The sequence below is a fragment of the Dendronephthya gigantea genome, unplaced genomic scaffold (genome assembly GCF_004324835.1).
Source record: "Dendronephthya gigantea isolate DGI-Jeju-01 unplaced genomic scaffold, DenGig_1.0 000007F, whole genome shotgun sequence".
NCBI classification, from domain to species: Eukaryota; Metazoa; Cnidaria; class Anthozoa; order Malacalcyonacea; family Nephtheidae; genus Dendronephthya; species Dendronephthya gigantea.
This window is the reverse complement of record NW_021163017.1, coordinates 2,867,338-2,884,261: the sequence shown is the minus strand read 5'-3', so window position 1 is coordinate 2,884,261 and position 16,924 is coordinate 2,867,338. Positions and strand designations below refer to the sequence as shown.

At 35.6% G+C, this 16,924-nt stretch overlaps 1 protein-coding gene across 1 annotated transcript; it reads left to right on the top strand.

Moving 5' to 3' along the window:
• Positions 1-688: 688 nt before the first annotated feature.
• Positions 689-15,436, top strand: LOC114517194 (protein mono-ADP-ribosyltransferase PARP14-like). The gene is made up of 13 exons (XM_028536853.1): positions 689-832; positions 980-1,169; positions 1,530-1,627; positions 1,815-2,004; positions 3,078-3,175; positions 4,506-4,629; positions 5,199-5,444; positions 6,833-6,991; positions 7,780-10,001; positions 11,487-11,708; positions 12,034-13,624; positions 14,288-14,626; positions 15,255-15,436. The coding sequence occupies exons 1-13, from the start codon at positions 689-691 to the stop codon at positions 15,434-15,436; spliced, it is 5,805 nt and encodes a 1,934-aa protein (XP_028392654.1).
• Positions 15,437-16,924: the final 1,488 nt, after the last annotated feature.

The window sequence follows — 16,924 nt, the reverse complement described above, 5'->3', positions numbered from 1 at the left end:
ATTCTTAATACCTTGTCCTGGGAAACACTCGAAAATAGAAGGGAAAAATCCAAGGCTGTATTTATGTACAAAGTATTAAATGGCTACGCCGCCCCAAGTCTAAAAGAATCTTTCTGTAAAAAGAGTGTGAAACAAAATACTTATAATCTTAGAAGCAGTGAAAAGGATTTAATTCTTCCAAAACCCAGAACGGAATATCTAAGAAGAAGTTTTAAGTACAGCGGCGCCATGCTATGGAACAACCTTTCACCTGCAGCTAAATCGGCAGATACTTTAAACTGCTTTAAACGAGAAATAGCAGTAAACTAGTGGAAGATGCTGTGCCACACGTGTCAAATACGTTTATGTATTTTATATTTTTAACTCTATCTTTTTTTAAAGTACTTATACTACATTGTATTATTTGTGTGACGCCCCTCGTGGAAATCAGCTATATATAAATATGCTGTCGAGGCTAGCGTGGGTAAATAAAGTTTTTAATAATAATAATAATAATAATAATAATAAGTCAAATTTAAATAACACGCTTACATCTCTCTTGAATGAGTCAACTTGAATATTATGGATTAATTATGTAGTTGTAAACAGTATCTTTGTATTAAAAAAGGTTAAAAACATTAAAAACGGTTAAGCTATTAATGTTAAATTAATAGCTCTTTCGAATAAAATTTTCATAACTTGGAATCTTATGGTTATCATTATAGATTTGGACCGTGTTTTGAAAAAGGAACACGAAATTAGAGGAAATAAATTGGAAATATCTGATACGCCATTTAAAGCCCGACCAGTTCCAAAGAAAAGAAGAAGACCACTAGAGGCAAAAGCAAAAGAGGTAGCATTTTACACCAATGATTTGAAAACATTTAAAAATTTGACCAAGAAATTTTTGCAACTTTATATATTAATGGACACATTCTGCATGTAATTATATCACCTAATTTTTAAGCTTATTTACCGTCATAAAATGTTTGTTATATAGAATGTTAAGCCTAGCGAAGAAAAAAATAAGGAAACTCGGGCAGTTTTTGTCAGTGGCTTTTCCATTGACACGGATGACGAAACATTGGAAATGTTCTTTGAGAGTCCTAAACGATCTGGTGGAGGAGATATAGAAAAATTTGAAAGATGTCAACCCGATGTTGCTCTGATTACTTTTAAGAGTGATGAAGGTTTGGTTTTGTGCCATACAATATATTTCCATAAGATTTCATACCCTCTGTAGTTTATTCAAGAAATTCATCAATATATTTTTAATATTATAATATATACCTGTAGCGAGGGGAATTCGATTAAGTGTTACCCCCAAGGGATGATATTTTCGGAGGGGGTTGGCTAAGAGGAAGGTCTACGATATTCATCAAGTTTCATTCCCCTTCATCTTAAAATCGTTGAAAACTGCGCGGGACATTCACGCGTGGTACACGCAAATGACGATTGTTTAATGATTTACCATGTCTACCATATGCATGATTCTACGTATACCATTCTACGTATTTCAATATGACTGTAATTCTATAAATAATTTCTAGTGGCGAAGCGAGTTTTGAAGAAAGGAAACCTGGAACTCTCCGGTTATCATTTGCAACTCAGAGAAAAGAAAATGGAATTGACTCCTCCACTGGAAAAGGTCAGTGGTATAATTATGCTAAAAATGAATGTTTATGAGTGCTATGAATGTCCCTTCTTTCACCTAAATAAAGATATTTCTTAAATTGAACGAATGAAAACAACTTTAATAATGAACACATTCTGCATGTAATTATATCACCTAATTTTTTAAGCTTATTCACGGTCATAAAATGCTGGTTATATAGAATGTTAAGCCTAGCGAAGAAAAAATTAAAGAAACTCGGGCAGTTTTTGTCAGTGGCTTTTCCATTGACACGGATGACGAAACATTGGAAATGTTCTTTGAGAGTCCTAAACGATCTGGTGGAGGCGATATAGAGAAATTTGAAAGATGTCAACTCGATGTTGCTCTGATTACTTTTAAGAGTGATGAAGGTTTGGTTTTGTGCCATACAATATATTTCCATAAGATTTCATACCCTCTGTAGTTTATTCAAGAAATTCATAAATATTTTTAATATTATAATATATACCTGTAGCGAGGGGACTTCGATGAAGTGTTACCCCCAAGGGATGATATTTTCGGAGGGGGTTGGCTAAGAGGATGGTCTACGATATTCATCAAGTTTCATTCCCCTTCATCTTAAAATCGTTGAAAACTGCGCGGGACATTCACGCGTGGTACACGCAAATGACGAGTACCTCGCCGTAGAAGGGTATTCGCCATTTATACTTAACAAGGCACTTATTAAGGATGTTGTTTTCCCTCATTATATTGTATTTATTACCACATAGCATTGCATTAATTCGATATATTCTTATTCACGCAAAAGTGTACGTAAGCGAGTGGGCATGACGATATCATTGATTCGTGCATAATGATCAATAAATCGGGCTTTTTGTTAAAAAAATTACGGTTAAAATAAGGAGTTTAGATAAGCAGTATTGACGATAGCTGATAGGAACAGAAATCTTAAAGAAATAATATAAAGCTGTTATATAAAAAATTGGAATGTATAGCATGAACTCATAGTATTCGTTTATATGTTCTACATGAATAGGGCGGGTTAATGTAGATTGCAGGCTAGAAGGGATTATTGCAAGGGATTATTAGGAGCACAGCCTTTAATCTTGCCTGAGGCCCAAAATCATGGCCATGCAGGAAGGGATTATTTCAAGGGATTATTGAGACCCAGCCTTTAATCTTGCCCGAGGCCCAAAATCATAGCCATGCAGCCCGACTCCTGGTAGATCGCATGCATGCAAGTTGTACCAGGATGTTGCAATTGTACGCCGAAAACGACTCATTTCGTGTGTTCATTACGAAAATAACCCCTGAAATTAACACTTACTAAACATGAGGCGGGAAAACCAAAGTTGAAATTTATATTTAATATATATAAATCAGGCAAATCTGTATACAATTATAACAATGGTTAATGATTTACCATATCAGCATGAATTTCTACCTATTTCAATATGACTGTATTTCTATAAATAATTTCTAGTGGCGAAGCGAGTTTTGGAGAAAGGAAACCTGGAACTCTCCGGTTATCGTTTGCAACTCAGAGAAAAAAAAATGGAATTGAGTCCTCCACTGGAAAAGGTCAGTGGTATAATTATGCTAATAATGAATGTTTATGAGTGCTATGAATGTCCCTCCTTTCACCTAAATAAAGATATTTCTTTCATTGAACGAATGAAAACATTCATTATCTGTTTTATATGATACCAAAATAGATCAAATGTTATTGAATTATTTACGATTAAGTAAACGATTATTTTGTCTTTATAAATAACACAACTATCGGCCATGCTATTCAGATTCCTGATCGTTAATGCGTGCGAGATTGAGAATAGTGGAGCAACCGTAAAATAAAAAAAAACTATTGCACGCCTACGGTCAGTGGAAGAAAAGACCTTTAGAAATGAAACTATTGTTATAATTTAAATGCCTGATCAATTTTCTAAGCCCACGGGTGCGCAAGCAAACATGCAAAATCTAAAAAAATCTAATGCTGCGAATGAATACTGCTCATTAATTTCGCACAGGCGTTGTTCGAGGTTGTGCTTTTCAACGGTAGATTTCGATCAAGAATCTTTCTCAAAACGTGTTTTGTACCACAGCTGTACGTTACATCTGGATAAAAGCCTGGACGATAAAAATTCTTTTTTCACCATGCATTTTTGTGCAGAATTTTGCTTTTAGAAGTAATGTCTAATTCCCTGAAGTATAGAAAGGCTTTTGTGTTATAAAATTATGTGCACAAAGTTAACAATATTTTACGGAAATTATCGTGATTATATATTATTCACTACCACACGACGGCTCGTGTTGTAAACATTCCATATAAATACACATTATATTATATATATATATATATATATATATATATATATATATATATATATATATATATATATATATATATATAATATAATTTAAGCACAACCTCGAACAACGCCTGTGCGAAATTAATGAGCAGTATTCATTCGCAGCATTAGATTTTTTTAGATTTTGCATGTTTGCTTGCGCATCCGTGGGCTTAGAAAATTGATCAGGCATTTAAATTATAACAATAGTTTCATTTCTAAAGGTCTTTTCTTCCACTGACCGTAGGCGTGCAATAGTTTTTTTTTTATTTTACGGTTGCTCCACTATATATATATATATATATATATATATATATATATATATTAATATATATATATATATATATATATATAAACATTTTAAAGATTTCAATAAGCAGTGTATATCTATATCTATATCTATATCTATATCTATATATATATATATATATATATATATATATATATATATATATATATATATAGATATAGATATAGATATACACTGCTTATTGAAATCTTTAAATTGTTTTTATTACTTTAAATACTTGTTTTTATTCACTTTTGAAACACTCTGGTTATAGAAAACACAGCATGGGGACGAGGAAGCTTATCTTGGTGAAGTTCGAACCGTAATTGTCAGTGGTTTTTCCTCGGAAACAACAGACGACGTATTAGAAATGTTTTTTGAAAGCCACAAACGGTCTGGTGGAGGGGAGATAGAGAAGCCGGCTAGAAAGATGCGGCCCAGATGTTGCTCATATTACATTTAAGACTGCTGAAGGTTAGATTTCAACTCATATGTTATAGCTTCTTTATAAAATTAAAGTAGTTTCACCGTTGCATTCCAGATTCCAATATAAGTTTGGAATAATTTTTAGAAGCTCTTCAAAAAATGGTAGAAATAAAGATGTCTATATGTATGTATACATATATTATAATTCGAGTGGATGATTCAGTTTACCTATAAAATTACTTTTAGGGAAATTTTCTTCTAAAATGCCCTGAGGAAGTGCTAATAAGATAGTCAGTAACAAGAAACGAAATAGAAAATATTAAACTATTATATTAAAGCAAGATGTAAAATATAAAATTATAACACGCGCAATATTTTGTTTAGTACGGTTGAAATTGGTACGGATGAAATTTGGACCATCTATTTAGGTAGCCCAAATTTCATCATTCTCAATTTTATTCCTGCCAAAACTGAAATTGTACATAGAAAAAACCAATAAAATTGGCAGGGGTTTAATACTATTTCTGGTATGACTTTCTAGTGGCATCGCAGGTCTTGCTGCAAAAGGAAAAGATGGAGCTTGAAGGGTATCGTTTGCAAGTTAAGGAAAAGCAACCGGAGTTGTTTCTTCCACTAGACAGAAAAAAAATATATGTGGAAAACCTAGACCCAAAAACGACCGAAGACGGATTGCTCAATTATATAGAATTACGAGCAAAAACAGAGGCGTGTGCCGTAGAATTTGGTGATCACAGAAATGCTGTAGTGAGTTTCAATGACGTTCCAGGTACTATACTGTTATACAGGATGTTCTCAATATGCGTGACTTGGGTCATTCAATACAATATAAATACGAAATCTATTATGAGTATTTACATTCCTATTATTGTCTTTCAAGAGATGTAAATTAGCCAAGAAGCTTCAAATTTAATGGCAAAAAACGTCCATGGAGTTTAATAAACATAAATGTCTGGTAGCTTTCAAATTTACATTTCTCAAAGGTAGAATTGGATGGCAGTTGCATGAAGAATTGCACCGTTTAAAGCAGTGAACTCAAATAAATAACTGGAACGATAACTCCTCATTGTATTTGGAAAGCCAAAATTCGCAGGATTCTACCTCCAGCGACGCGTGTCTTTACCTGCCGCAAATTTTGGCTTCATTCGCGAGAGCCTCGCGAGATCACTGTTGGGGTTTTTTCATTAGCAAGCAGAGCGAATTTGAAAGAAATTTGGTTTGGACTATAATGGAATCTTAAATTCAACTTATAGTTGGACTGTTTTACGACCGGAGTTGCCGATCGGATTGGAAACAGAATCTATTAGAGAAAAAAGTTGGCGATGTGCAATTTTGACAACAATATTTATACGAAACATTATTTGATAGACATTATTTACTATCAATATCATGTTTATTTACTTCCACGTGACTAGAAGGCACAAAAATTACTTTTTATTTATTATAAAGTAAAACTGATCTTCCTGCATGGTCACGCAAAACTTCACGCGATGCTCTAGGCTTTTTCCTACCAAAGAACCGTCTGACTTAGCATTTCCAAAAATAAGGCCATAAAATGCATTCTACTAAGATCAAGAATGTCTCAGCCTAAAACCAGTTTGGCAGTTTTTATCAGATTTATGAGATCACAAAGAAATATTTTGTTTTGGCCGTGCTTGTTTTTGCATGTAAAGACTGGCGGTGATTTAGCTTCAACTTCCGGTTAGAAGGTAGCGTTCTAGTTATTTTCATTTCACTGGTTTAAAGGCCTGTTCCCTCGACCCAATTTTGTCGGATTCAATCCACTTCTAGCGTATAAAATGCACTCACTATCCACTAGTCAGTTAGAAAGGCTAAAGCACTATTAAAGCAGTACAAATGGCTTTATTTTATTTGCCCCTCGTATACATTGCAAGTCAACGGACTAAAACACCCATCAGAAGTGAATTGAATCCAACAAAATTTGATCGTGTGAATAGACTTTAATAGGGTCTTTAGAAAACCATTCTTAATATGTACATCAATAACCGCGAGAATATTAGCATAGACTATAACCCTGAGACAAAATTTTCAGGCTCGCTGCATGCGCTATACGGGTTGAAATTTTTCCGTGCATGACGCTTATAACTTGCATATACTCTGCATAAAGCTCACTACCATGTATGCTATTTTTACTAGATATAAACAACGTCTTACAAAATAACAAGAAGCTAGAAGGAGCTGTTTTGAAATTTTCCAATCCTCCTGTTTGTAACAGCGTTCTTGTAACTGGACTAACCAAGAAGACCACGAAACAGACAATCGAGATGTTCTTTGAGAACGAGAAAAATGGGGGGGGTAAAATATATGGAGATATCATATTCCAAAAAGACAAAGGAACAGCAGTTGTTTCTTTTTGTGATCCTCGTGGTAATCATTTTTTTATGTTTTGTTTATATATTCTGTTACCTGGCGCTAAACCACGATTTAACAAGGTGGAATTTCGTTTTAGGCTAATCGGTATATTTGATTACATTTTTTAGGCAATGCCAATCAGAATGTCTAAATTTTTAATACTTCATGTAAAATAGTAAATAATGTATTTTTTACTGGAAGTAGTCAAAATTTATGCATTCTGATTGGTTACTGAAAATGTAAACAAACTTGCTGATTGGTCTAAAAGTAAATTATTTTTGGTTGGTGCCTTGAAATTTGTTAGGCTTTTTTTAAAAAATGCCTAGACCTTGTCGGATTAGCACCATCATAAGTCGTCAAAATGATGGTATTCAAGCGACCTTTTGACATCGTCAACAACAGTTAAATGTCACACGAACACATGCACGATCGAGACCCTTAAGGAATGTTCAGCTGATCAGATTTTTTAGTATGTCAGCGTTTCTCATATAGCCACCTACATACGTGTGACGTCAACTAAGTGGTCGCAAAATGACCACTCAATATGTAGTTCAGACGTGGCCCAGAGTGGTTTTGTGGTTGGGCAGGGGTGCAGGCTAGCTGCCATCTATAGGGTGGGTAAGGGCGCCAGCTGCGAAGGATATCAGTTTTGCTTTAAAATGATGGGGAAGAGGCTTTGGAAAAGAACAAAAAGATTTTTTCACTGATACAGATATTTTCATCTTTTGTAGTTGTCCAGAATTTACGTTCCAGAAAACATAAATTGAATAGCTCATCATTAACGTTGAGCGAATACTACCCATTTATGCAAACCGTAAAAGAAACAACTACAAAAATGGTAAATCGGAATTCTGATGTGATGGATCATGTCATTAGGAATTGTGAGGAGGAATTCCGTGGTCTCTTCGGGGAAGAAATACTAGAAATCTTTAAAAAAAGCGAGGAAGAGATTGAGTTGCCAACAGAAATTGCCGATACAATTGAAAAGTACATCGTACAGTTCGCAGTAAGTGATGTACCACTCTGCGCGAAATTACTAGAAAATTCAAGGGAAGAATTGGGGAACATGATAACAACCGTGCAAAAAAATAATGTAACTATCACACTGGAAGAAGAGAAGCTCCAAATAAAGCTTACAGGAAAGAAAGAAGAGGTAAATGAGATCTATGAGCAGCTGAAATACAACATCATCGAAATGGAGGAGAAGTTAGATGTTGCAACCGACCATATCGTCATGCATGGAAATAAACTTGAATTGCTTCTACTTCATGATGTCGAGAATATACTAGAGAATGATTTCCAGACTGACGTGAAAATTGAACCACGGAAGGGGACTGTTACGTTTAAGGGGAAACCGAAACAAATTTCCCAAGCTAAACAAGAAATATACAAGATAGCCACGCTGATAGAAGAAGATAATTTTCGTCTCAACGAGATACAGGGGCATTTTCTCCAATCTGGTGGACTTGATATGATAAATAGAGGAATGAAAGGAATTGGTTTGAAAGGAATGGTTTCACTGGATTCGAAAACGAGCAAAGCTAAGATACTTGTTTTTGATAATGTTAATATTGAAAGCATTTACTCGTATTTGAGAAGCAATATGTACCAAAAGCAGTACTCGCTCGACGAAGACAGCATCACCCTTCTCAGAAGTAACAAATGGAAAGAATTTCATGGGACCGCAACAACAAATACGCCCGTTAAAATATACACAGAAACGAGTTCAAATGAAATTTCGCTGATCGGCAGGAAACCAGAGGTGGAGGAATCGTATGAAAAGGTTGAAGAATTTATGAAGCGAAATACTATCATAAAATATGGTATTGAGCTCACTAATGGACATGCAGGATATTTGGCAGAGTATTGTTCCGAGGATATTGAAGAGATCGAGAAAAAATTAGAAGAACAATCGGTAAGAATACAATTCGTCGAGGACGAAGCAACAATAAGTCTAGCCGGTACGAAAGAGGGCGTTGAAAAAGCAAAGAATCAATTGAATACCATTTTATCAGGAATAGCTAACGGAACGATGGTTATTGATAAACCACGCATGCAGGAATTCCTTGAATCCGAAGAAGGCAAACTGTTCATTGGTGGAATTGAATATAAACATAAATGCTTTATCTTTCAAACCAAGAGTGGTGGTGGTCAATCAACTGTGATTCCGTCAACCAGACCCAAACCCGCTTTCGAATTGCTCTGCAGTTATGAAACACGAGAGAAGGTCGTAATGAAAGTGTACAAAGGGGATCTTACTATACATCGCTGTGATGTCATCGTAAATGCTGCTAATGGTGATTTGAACCATGCCGGTGGATTGGCCGGAAGTCTATTGGTTGCTGGGGGAAATGAGATCCAAGAAGAATGTGATGCTTATGTGAAGGCAGAAGGTAGGTTATATGATGGTGAATGCTTTAATGGAAGTCCTGGGAAGTTGCCTTGCAAGCGTCTTATTCATGCGGTTGCTCACCGGTGGGATTCAAGCAAACAAGACAAAGTATGTAAAACGCTAAGAGTTACCTGCATCAGGGTCTTGGAAGAAGCTAAGGCCTACCGATCAATCGCTCTTCCTGCGTTAGGAAGTGGTATTTATGGTATCCCGAAAGATGTTTGCGCTGACATAATGATCGATGCCGCTGAAGAGTACAGCAAAACGTGCGACAATTGCCTTCTGAAGGAGATTCACTTTGTCAACAATGACGACGAAAGCGGTCAAGCTTTTGTTAAAAAATTCCAAGCAAAATTTGGCGGTCGGACTTTGTTCAAGAAAGACCAAAAGATGGGTGGAAGCAGATTTTGTCCGGCAGAATCCATATTTCAGAATGAGGAAAGTGATCGGGAAGAATCAGAGGTTTTAGCTGAAGCTTTGCCGAGACAAAGGGCTGATAATTTCATGATTAAGGGAAACATGAAGATTTTGGTTGCAGTAGGAGATTTGTCCACGTACAAGGTAATGAAAATTGTAATGAAAAATCCACTAATTTTGATACACTGAAAATTTAAAATTGTCAAAGTGTCCTGCAATTCAAATAACAAATAGACAAAATATCTCTTTAATTGTCTGTACTCGATTTTAGTGATATTTGAGTTCTTTTGCACCTAGTTTGATGGACCTTTTCGGTAATTACGTCACAACATTATCGCTTTAAATTTCGAACCACCTTAAATGAAATGGATTTAAAGTTTTACAGTCACAAACAATGTGCAAAGATGCAAAACATCTTTCTTCAACACATGCATGAAAAAGAAATTTTCAGCTTGACAAATAAGTATGGAAATACGACATAACGCGAGAACGAGGCTAACGGTCTTAGCCCTTCAGCCTCGTTCTCGTGTTATGGCTTTTTTCACACCTATTGGTCAAAATAAAAAATATTTTTCATGCATGTGTTGTAGAAGGATGTTCTGCATCTTTGCACGTGGCTCGTGAGAGTAAACTTGAAATCCATTTCATTTAACTTGGTTCTAAATTTAAAACGTGGTGACGTTAAAGTGCCTATATCACTTGTGGGATCTTTACGGATTTGAATAGAGCTTGAAAAAATAGTTTATAAGTTCTACAACCTTTTTTGATATAATTAAATAGTTTCGAAAATACGTCGGTTGGGGAGACTGGGACTCAGGAACGATTTGCAAACACGCCGTCTTTTATAATGTAAACATGAAAAGTTTCATTGGCGATATAGTTTGCGCTTTTGAAGAAAAAAATGCGGGAACGGTGCGTTGTGTATGGCTGTAGCAACTGGGCGAGTTTTTCTCAAAATATTTTACGTTATTGGAAGATCAAATTAAAATAAAAATTGATTATATTATGTTTGACAAGAACTCGGTTCCTGAGTCCCAGGCCCCCGAGCACGACGAAAATTTAGGCAAATCGTCATGTTTACATGTAAATATTTCCGAAACTATTTAACTATATCAAAAAGGGTTATAAAACTTATAAACTAATTTTTCAAGCTCTATTCAAATCCGTAAAGATCCCACAAGTGATATAGGCACTTTAAAATCTTGTGACGTAATTACTGAAAAGGTCTGTTATAATCAGTTTGCCTAGCCCAATATAGCAGGAAATTGTTGATATTGCGGCATAGACGAAAACATTGGCGGCAAGGGAAAACGGCAAGAGAGCATTTACCCCGTAATTTGTTGCCTATCCCCAATTGACTGGTAAAACATCAATTTAGTTCTCAGTATAGGACTCTTCCACCTTTGCCTTGAATATTCATTTTTGTACTAATTTTATAGGATTCATGTCAGTATTAACTGATTTGGGCACTGAAAAATTTACCTCGGAATATTTCACATCCGCAGAATTCATTTGCGCAGGAGAATAATGACTCAATAAAAACCAGCCCCAAGCCTCCCTACTGATATATATCTACGCTGCAGCATTTCTTCTCTTCTAAAACTATGTATATATTTCTGCTGTCTATAGGCTGACGTACTAGTCAACACAACAGGGGAAAGTCTCAACCTTGATTCCAACCCGTGTAGCAAGGCACTTAGTAATGAGGCGGGTCCGATACTACAAACTGAATGTAGCAAGATAGGCAAATTGCAGCCCGGTGAGGTGGCTGTTACCAAGGGAGGGAATTTGCTTTGTGACGACGTGTACCACGTTGTGTGCGTGCAGTGGAGTGAGGGACAAGGAGAGCAGGTATTTACATTTATGAGATGAAGATATCATCATGAATAAGATGGTTACGTTGGTATGATTTGAATAAAATCAGCTGTCTACTTAGTTCCAAAAAAAATTACTGTTAACAGCCTAAGGTTCTCAAAAGCTCACTCAAAGCAACTTGACGAAGAATTGACAGAAACCGATATTGTACATAATTACATAATGTGAAACAGAAATAATACAAAACATTGTTAGGAGGAACCAATTGGTCACTAGAAATAATTCATTTTGTTTGCGATAAGTGCAACTCTTCGACAAAATCAACCTATACGCTTATTAAAATTCGTCTCATCTTTTTAAGGTACTGCGTACAATCATTAAGAATTGCTTGCAAAAGTGCCACTCGAGTGGAAAGACCTCGATTGCATTCCCAGCTATTGGTACAGGAATACTTGGCTTTCCGCACGACGTAGCCGCGAAGATTTTCTTTGGAGAAACCAAGGAATTCGGACAGCGAGTTTCAAACTGCAGTATTAAAGAAGTGAGCTTTGTCGTGTACTCCCAAGATGCTAAGTCGATCGAAGCATTTACGAGTGCTTTGAAGAAGCAGTCAGAGTGGGACAGCAGTGGACCAGCTGCTCCTTCCCCTGTTACTGTAGGGCGTAAAAAAGGGAAGAAGAAACGAAATGCTAAATCAACGGTCAAAAAGAACGATTCACCATCATCTTCGATGACGAACCCAAGCGAAGGTGAAAATAGTGTGTTGTATATGCAAGTTGGTGACGATAAAGAAATTGCGATTGTGAAAGGAGATATAACCAAGGAAAAAACAGATGTTGTCGCTCACCTGACTAATCCAAGTTTGATTATGAAAAGTGGCGTCGCGATGGTTTTAGCTCGAGCAGGAGGTAAAGAAATAGAACGGCAATGCAAAGAAAAGATTGATTCTGGTAAACCATCGGCTGGGACAACAGTTTTTACCACAGCTGGGCAATTGGATGTCAAGTATGTTGCTCACATGGTCGCTCCGGCCAGTCCTACTTCCAGCGATATTGAGAAGTCCATAAGCAGTTGCTTAAAAGAATCATCGGAAAAAGAATGTGAAAGTATTTCATTTCCCGCCGTTGGAACTGGCTCCTTACAACAGGACCCCGAAAAAGCTGCTAAAACAATTTTTTCATCCATAGCACGGTTTCTCAAATCAAGCTCTGGTCCACTCAAAGTTGTTCGTATTGTTTTAAAAGATGACAATCTTGTGACGGCCTTTTTAGCGTCCGTGAAGAAGTTTAATGAAGATGAAGAACCAGGAATGTTGAAAAGACTGGCGAATTTTTTCTGGAAATCGGACCCATCAACCGTAAACGTGAAAGAAAAGCCAACTGTTGTTGCAGTAAGACTTTTGCTAGAAATCTACGCGAAAGACGAGCCTACTGTTCAACTTGTAAAAGGAAGAATTTTAAAGGTCATGGATTCTCAAAAAAAGAAAGAAAAAATAGAAGACGACAACATAGAGAAATTATCTGAACAGCAAATTTCTGAAATACAGGATTTGTGTGATATACACGATGTTAAAGTTACGATCGAGAAAATACTAAACCGTATTGTTCTGGTTGGGCACAGTGATGACGTTTCGAAAATATATGTCGAAATTCACCGAATTTTTACTCGCATTCGTGATGCAGAAAAAGAAAAAGAGAAGGCTGCTCTGCAAGAGGACTTTGCTGAGATGGTTTCTCAAGGAGTTCAGTGGTTCTCCGTAGATCCGACAAGTGGTGATCACGAGGAATATGATAAGCATACAAATGCAGTTATCGAAAAGGCGTATAGTAGAGAGGAAAAATCGGTAATTTTTCTCGTAAATGATGAAAAATTCGAAATTGTTTTTGATCAGATGCAAGAGACTAATCTGGTTGAAAATGAAACAAAAAAAGTTATCAGGAAAGACCTAAAAGGTATCTAAGCACTTAGTTTATTATTATCATATACATCTATTATTCCACTTATTCCAAATAGATTTCTGTAAACTTTCTTTTGTTTTCTCTAAGTTTGTTTCATAATTGGGCACAGAATGAGATTTTTCAACACTCTAAAATCGCATTTGAGAATATTTTGTGGCTTTTAAATTTCTTCTTCATCAGTCCTTAGCAAAACAGTCGGCCATTCTAATTTTGCTAATCACCGTATATGAAGCGTTATACGGCGGGTATCTCGACCAATCAGATTGCAGAATGGCTCATATACAGCTACTAGTGAGTAACTATATTATAAATATGAATATGAATATGCACCTTCCAATTAAGCGATCTATCTATATATGGCCTTGTATGCAACTCTTAATTGAATTAAAGGTTTTAAAAGTCTAAATGAACCAAAGCAGAATTAACTTCTTAGGGTTCCGAAGAACTGTTGTTGGGCATTCGCAAACCAAAATAAGAATTTCCAATGGAAAATTGAGACTTTTGTTTTCACAAAACATTGTCTTCAATTGCGTTTTCTCCATCTTTTTACTCTAAATTTTATTATAGAACACACGCTATCTTCATGCCCACAGTATATCTGATCTGCTAATATGTATTTCGCAACAATCTTTTGATGCGATTTATATTTTTTTGCAGCTGAAGTAACTGTCCCTGAGTATTGGGAAGCTCAACCCCGCGATGCAAATGGAAAAGAAACTGGAGTTCATCTGGTTTGCCTTGACCCCAACAATCCAAGCCACAAAGATGAGTACAAAAAGATTAGCGATCTTTTCAATAAAACTGCATCTAGTCACACAATCGTGCAAATTGAGAGAATACAGAATCCATCATTGTACAAGCTATACTTCATAAAGAAGCGAGGCTTGGACGAAAAGAAGGGTAGTAACGAGATGATCTTGTTTCATGGTACAAAGGGGGACAAATTAAAGGAAATAAATGAAAGTGGTCTAAACAGGAATTACGCTGGGATTAATGGTAAGGTCCCACTAACGATTTTGTAAGCAATTTAATATGATACGCTGTATACCATAGGCAGCCTGGCGAGGAATGGTTTATTTGAAGTAAACAGCATGAAAACATATAAAATTTAAACAAAGCCATCGTTACTTTGATAAAATTGACGGATAAGGCATTTATATTTACTTAGCAATATACTAAAATTTCGTTGCCTATACAACGAGCGACGTCCGTCTCTGTTTAACATGTCCTAAGGGAGGCAACTCCAATGACATGCAAATTCAAGCAATTCGAAAGTACGTCAAATATGCTAAAAATAGGATAAAATAACAACAGAAGTAAATTTCGCATTTTTCTCGCTTTCATAACTTGTTTACAAAGTTAAAATATGTGGTAAAATTATGGTTGATTTTATTATTGTGCCACGTAAATAAATGACATAACTGTCAATTTTATCAAACAGACGATGGCTTTTTTTTAGATTTTCAATGTTGATTTTCACTTCAAAAATTTCGCCAATGGTGTGGCATAAATGGGGCGCTTTTAGCATGCAGGTGGCAGTTGGGAAAAAAACTACAGTCTTTTAGGTATGACCTATTTTTCTACTACGTTATAAAATATTAAGCTCTAACTGTTGTGTTTTCAGGAACTGCTTTTGGTAAAGGTGTGTATTTTGCCAGGGATGCGTCGATGTCCGTTGGTTATACTCAACCAGACTCGACAACATCTAAAAGGTATATGTATGTGGCAAACGTTGCAGTTGGTGAGTACGCAGCCGGTAAAAGTTCAATGTTGGTACCGCCGCAAAAAAGTAATAGCATGCACTGATCCCTACGATTCTGTAGTCAACAATCTCTCAAGCCCGACAATATTTGTTATGTTTTATGATAATCAATATTATCCAGAATACCTAATTACTTTTACTTAAAATCTTGATGTCATTATGTACTTCAATATCCGGATGGAATTAGACTTAATCAATCATCATTAAGAATGGTTTATTAAGAATGATATTTTTTTCTGAGGAATAATACTCGTCAGTTAGAATCGTGCTTAGAATCTTATTTCAGTTTTTGAAATTCTCAATCGAGAATGTTTATCCGTAATTGCAGTCGAAGAAACTACATACGAACTATCAACCTTTCCTTTTGGGTTGTTTTTCAAATTCCGTGCTTCTCGGAAAAATATCTATATGTAAAACCTATATCTAGACACGCCTTGTGAACTTGAATTCAATTGAAAGTTTAATTCTCCATATTATCTTTAATGTTTCTCTAATTCCATACTGGATGTTTTCAAGCAATTTTCATTACCATTTTCCATAATGCACAATTTAATTTTTTAAAATAGTTGATAACCAATATATTGATTCTAGGAAATCATGCTTAGAAAAAGGCTATATCATAGAGCTATCTTGAGATTCTCAGCTCTGGTTCGTAGACTTCCCTATAAGATTCTAAAAGAGTCTAGTTTTTCATTTTTGTTGAACAAGCTGAACAAAGGTAAACTCAGAATAAGACCCCGTGTGATACACTAAGAAATATAACTACTTCTTTTAACAAACGCCAAGTGCATTACCATTCCGGCATTCAATTATGCGTCAGCTGAAGGTGTATACTTAAAATATTTGGAAGAATTACAGTCGTTTATAAGATGATGTATTGTTACTCAGAAATTAATGCCAATACAGAGCTGCGTGATATGGCAACCTTTTCTAAGCCTGTGAGGTTAGTTAGTTGATTGTTATTTCATTCAAGTATAAATAAGCCGTCAAATTTCAGCATATTTCATTTGCTGTTGCTGAATGCAATATGATTATACTGCATAATGTCGCAGGTACTTCATCTCCAGGGGGCGAAATTTATACCTCATGCAATTTAGGAAACTTCCAAACTGGTGCAAAAGTAAATGGAAAGAAAAACTAAATTAAGCAATAAAATTCAGTAAATTTCGAATACTCTTAGTGTTACGCGCTAAAAATGTATACATTTTTCTCAATCAATAAAGGAATCAGTTTTCCATCGAATACGCAATGGGTAGGCAATAAAATGTTTCAAAATTAGACTTTTGATTTACTCCGCTACAAACGGATTTAAAGTAGTAATATAGAATCTTGAAGCACTGAAATCTTAGGCGGAATATAGTTTCGACGGGGAAAAAAATTAAAAGATATTCTATGTGTACAAGATTGTGTCAAATTATCAATATTAGACCCAAAAACCAGAGCTTCTAAATGTTACTTTGTCTAGGCTACTCGCTGTGATGCATGAATGCCTGGCTAAAGTCTAACGAAAATCCAGCTTATTTGAGTATATA

Coding starts and splice junctions, on each gene's coding strand:
- LOC114517194 (XM_028536853.1), top strand. CDS start 689: ATGGTTATCATTATAGATTTGGACCGTGTTTTGAAAAAGGAACACGAA. Junction 2,005..3,077: donor TACTTTTAAGAGTGATGAAG/GTTTGGTTTTGT, acceptor AATAATTTCTAG/TGGCGAAGCGAGTTTTGGAG. Junction 5,445..6,832: donor GAGTTTCAATGACGTTCCAG/GTACTATACTGT, acceptor TATTTTTACTAG/ATATAAACAACGTCTTACAA.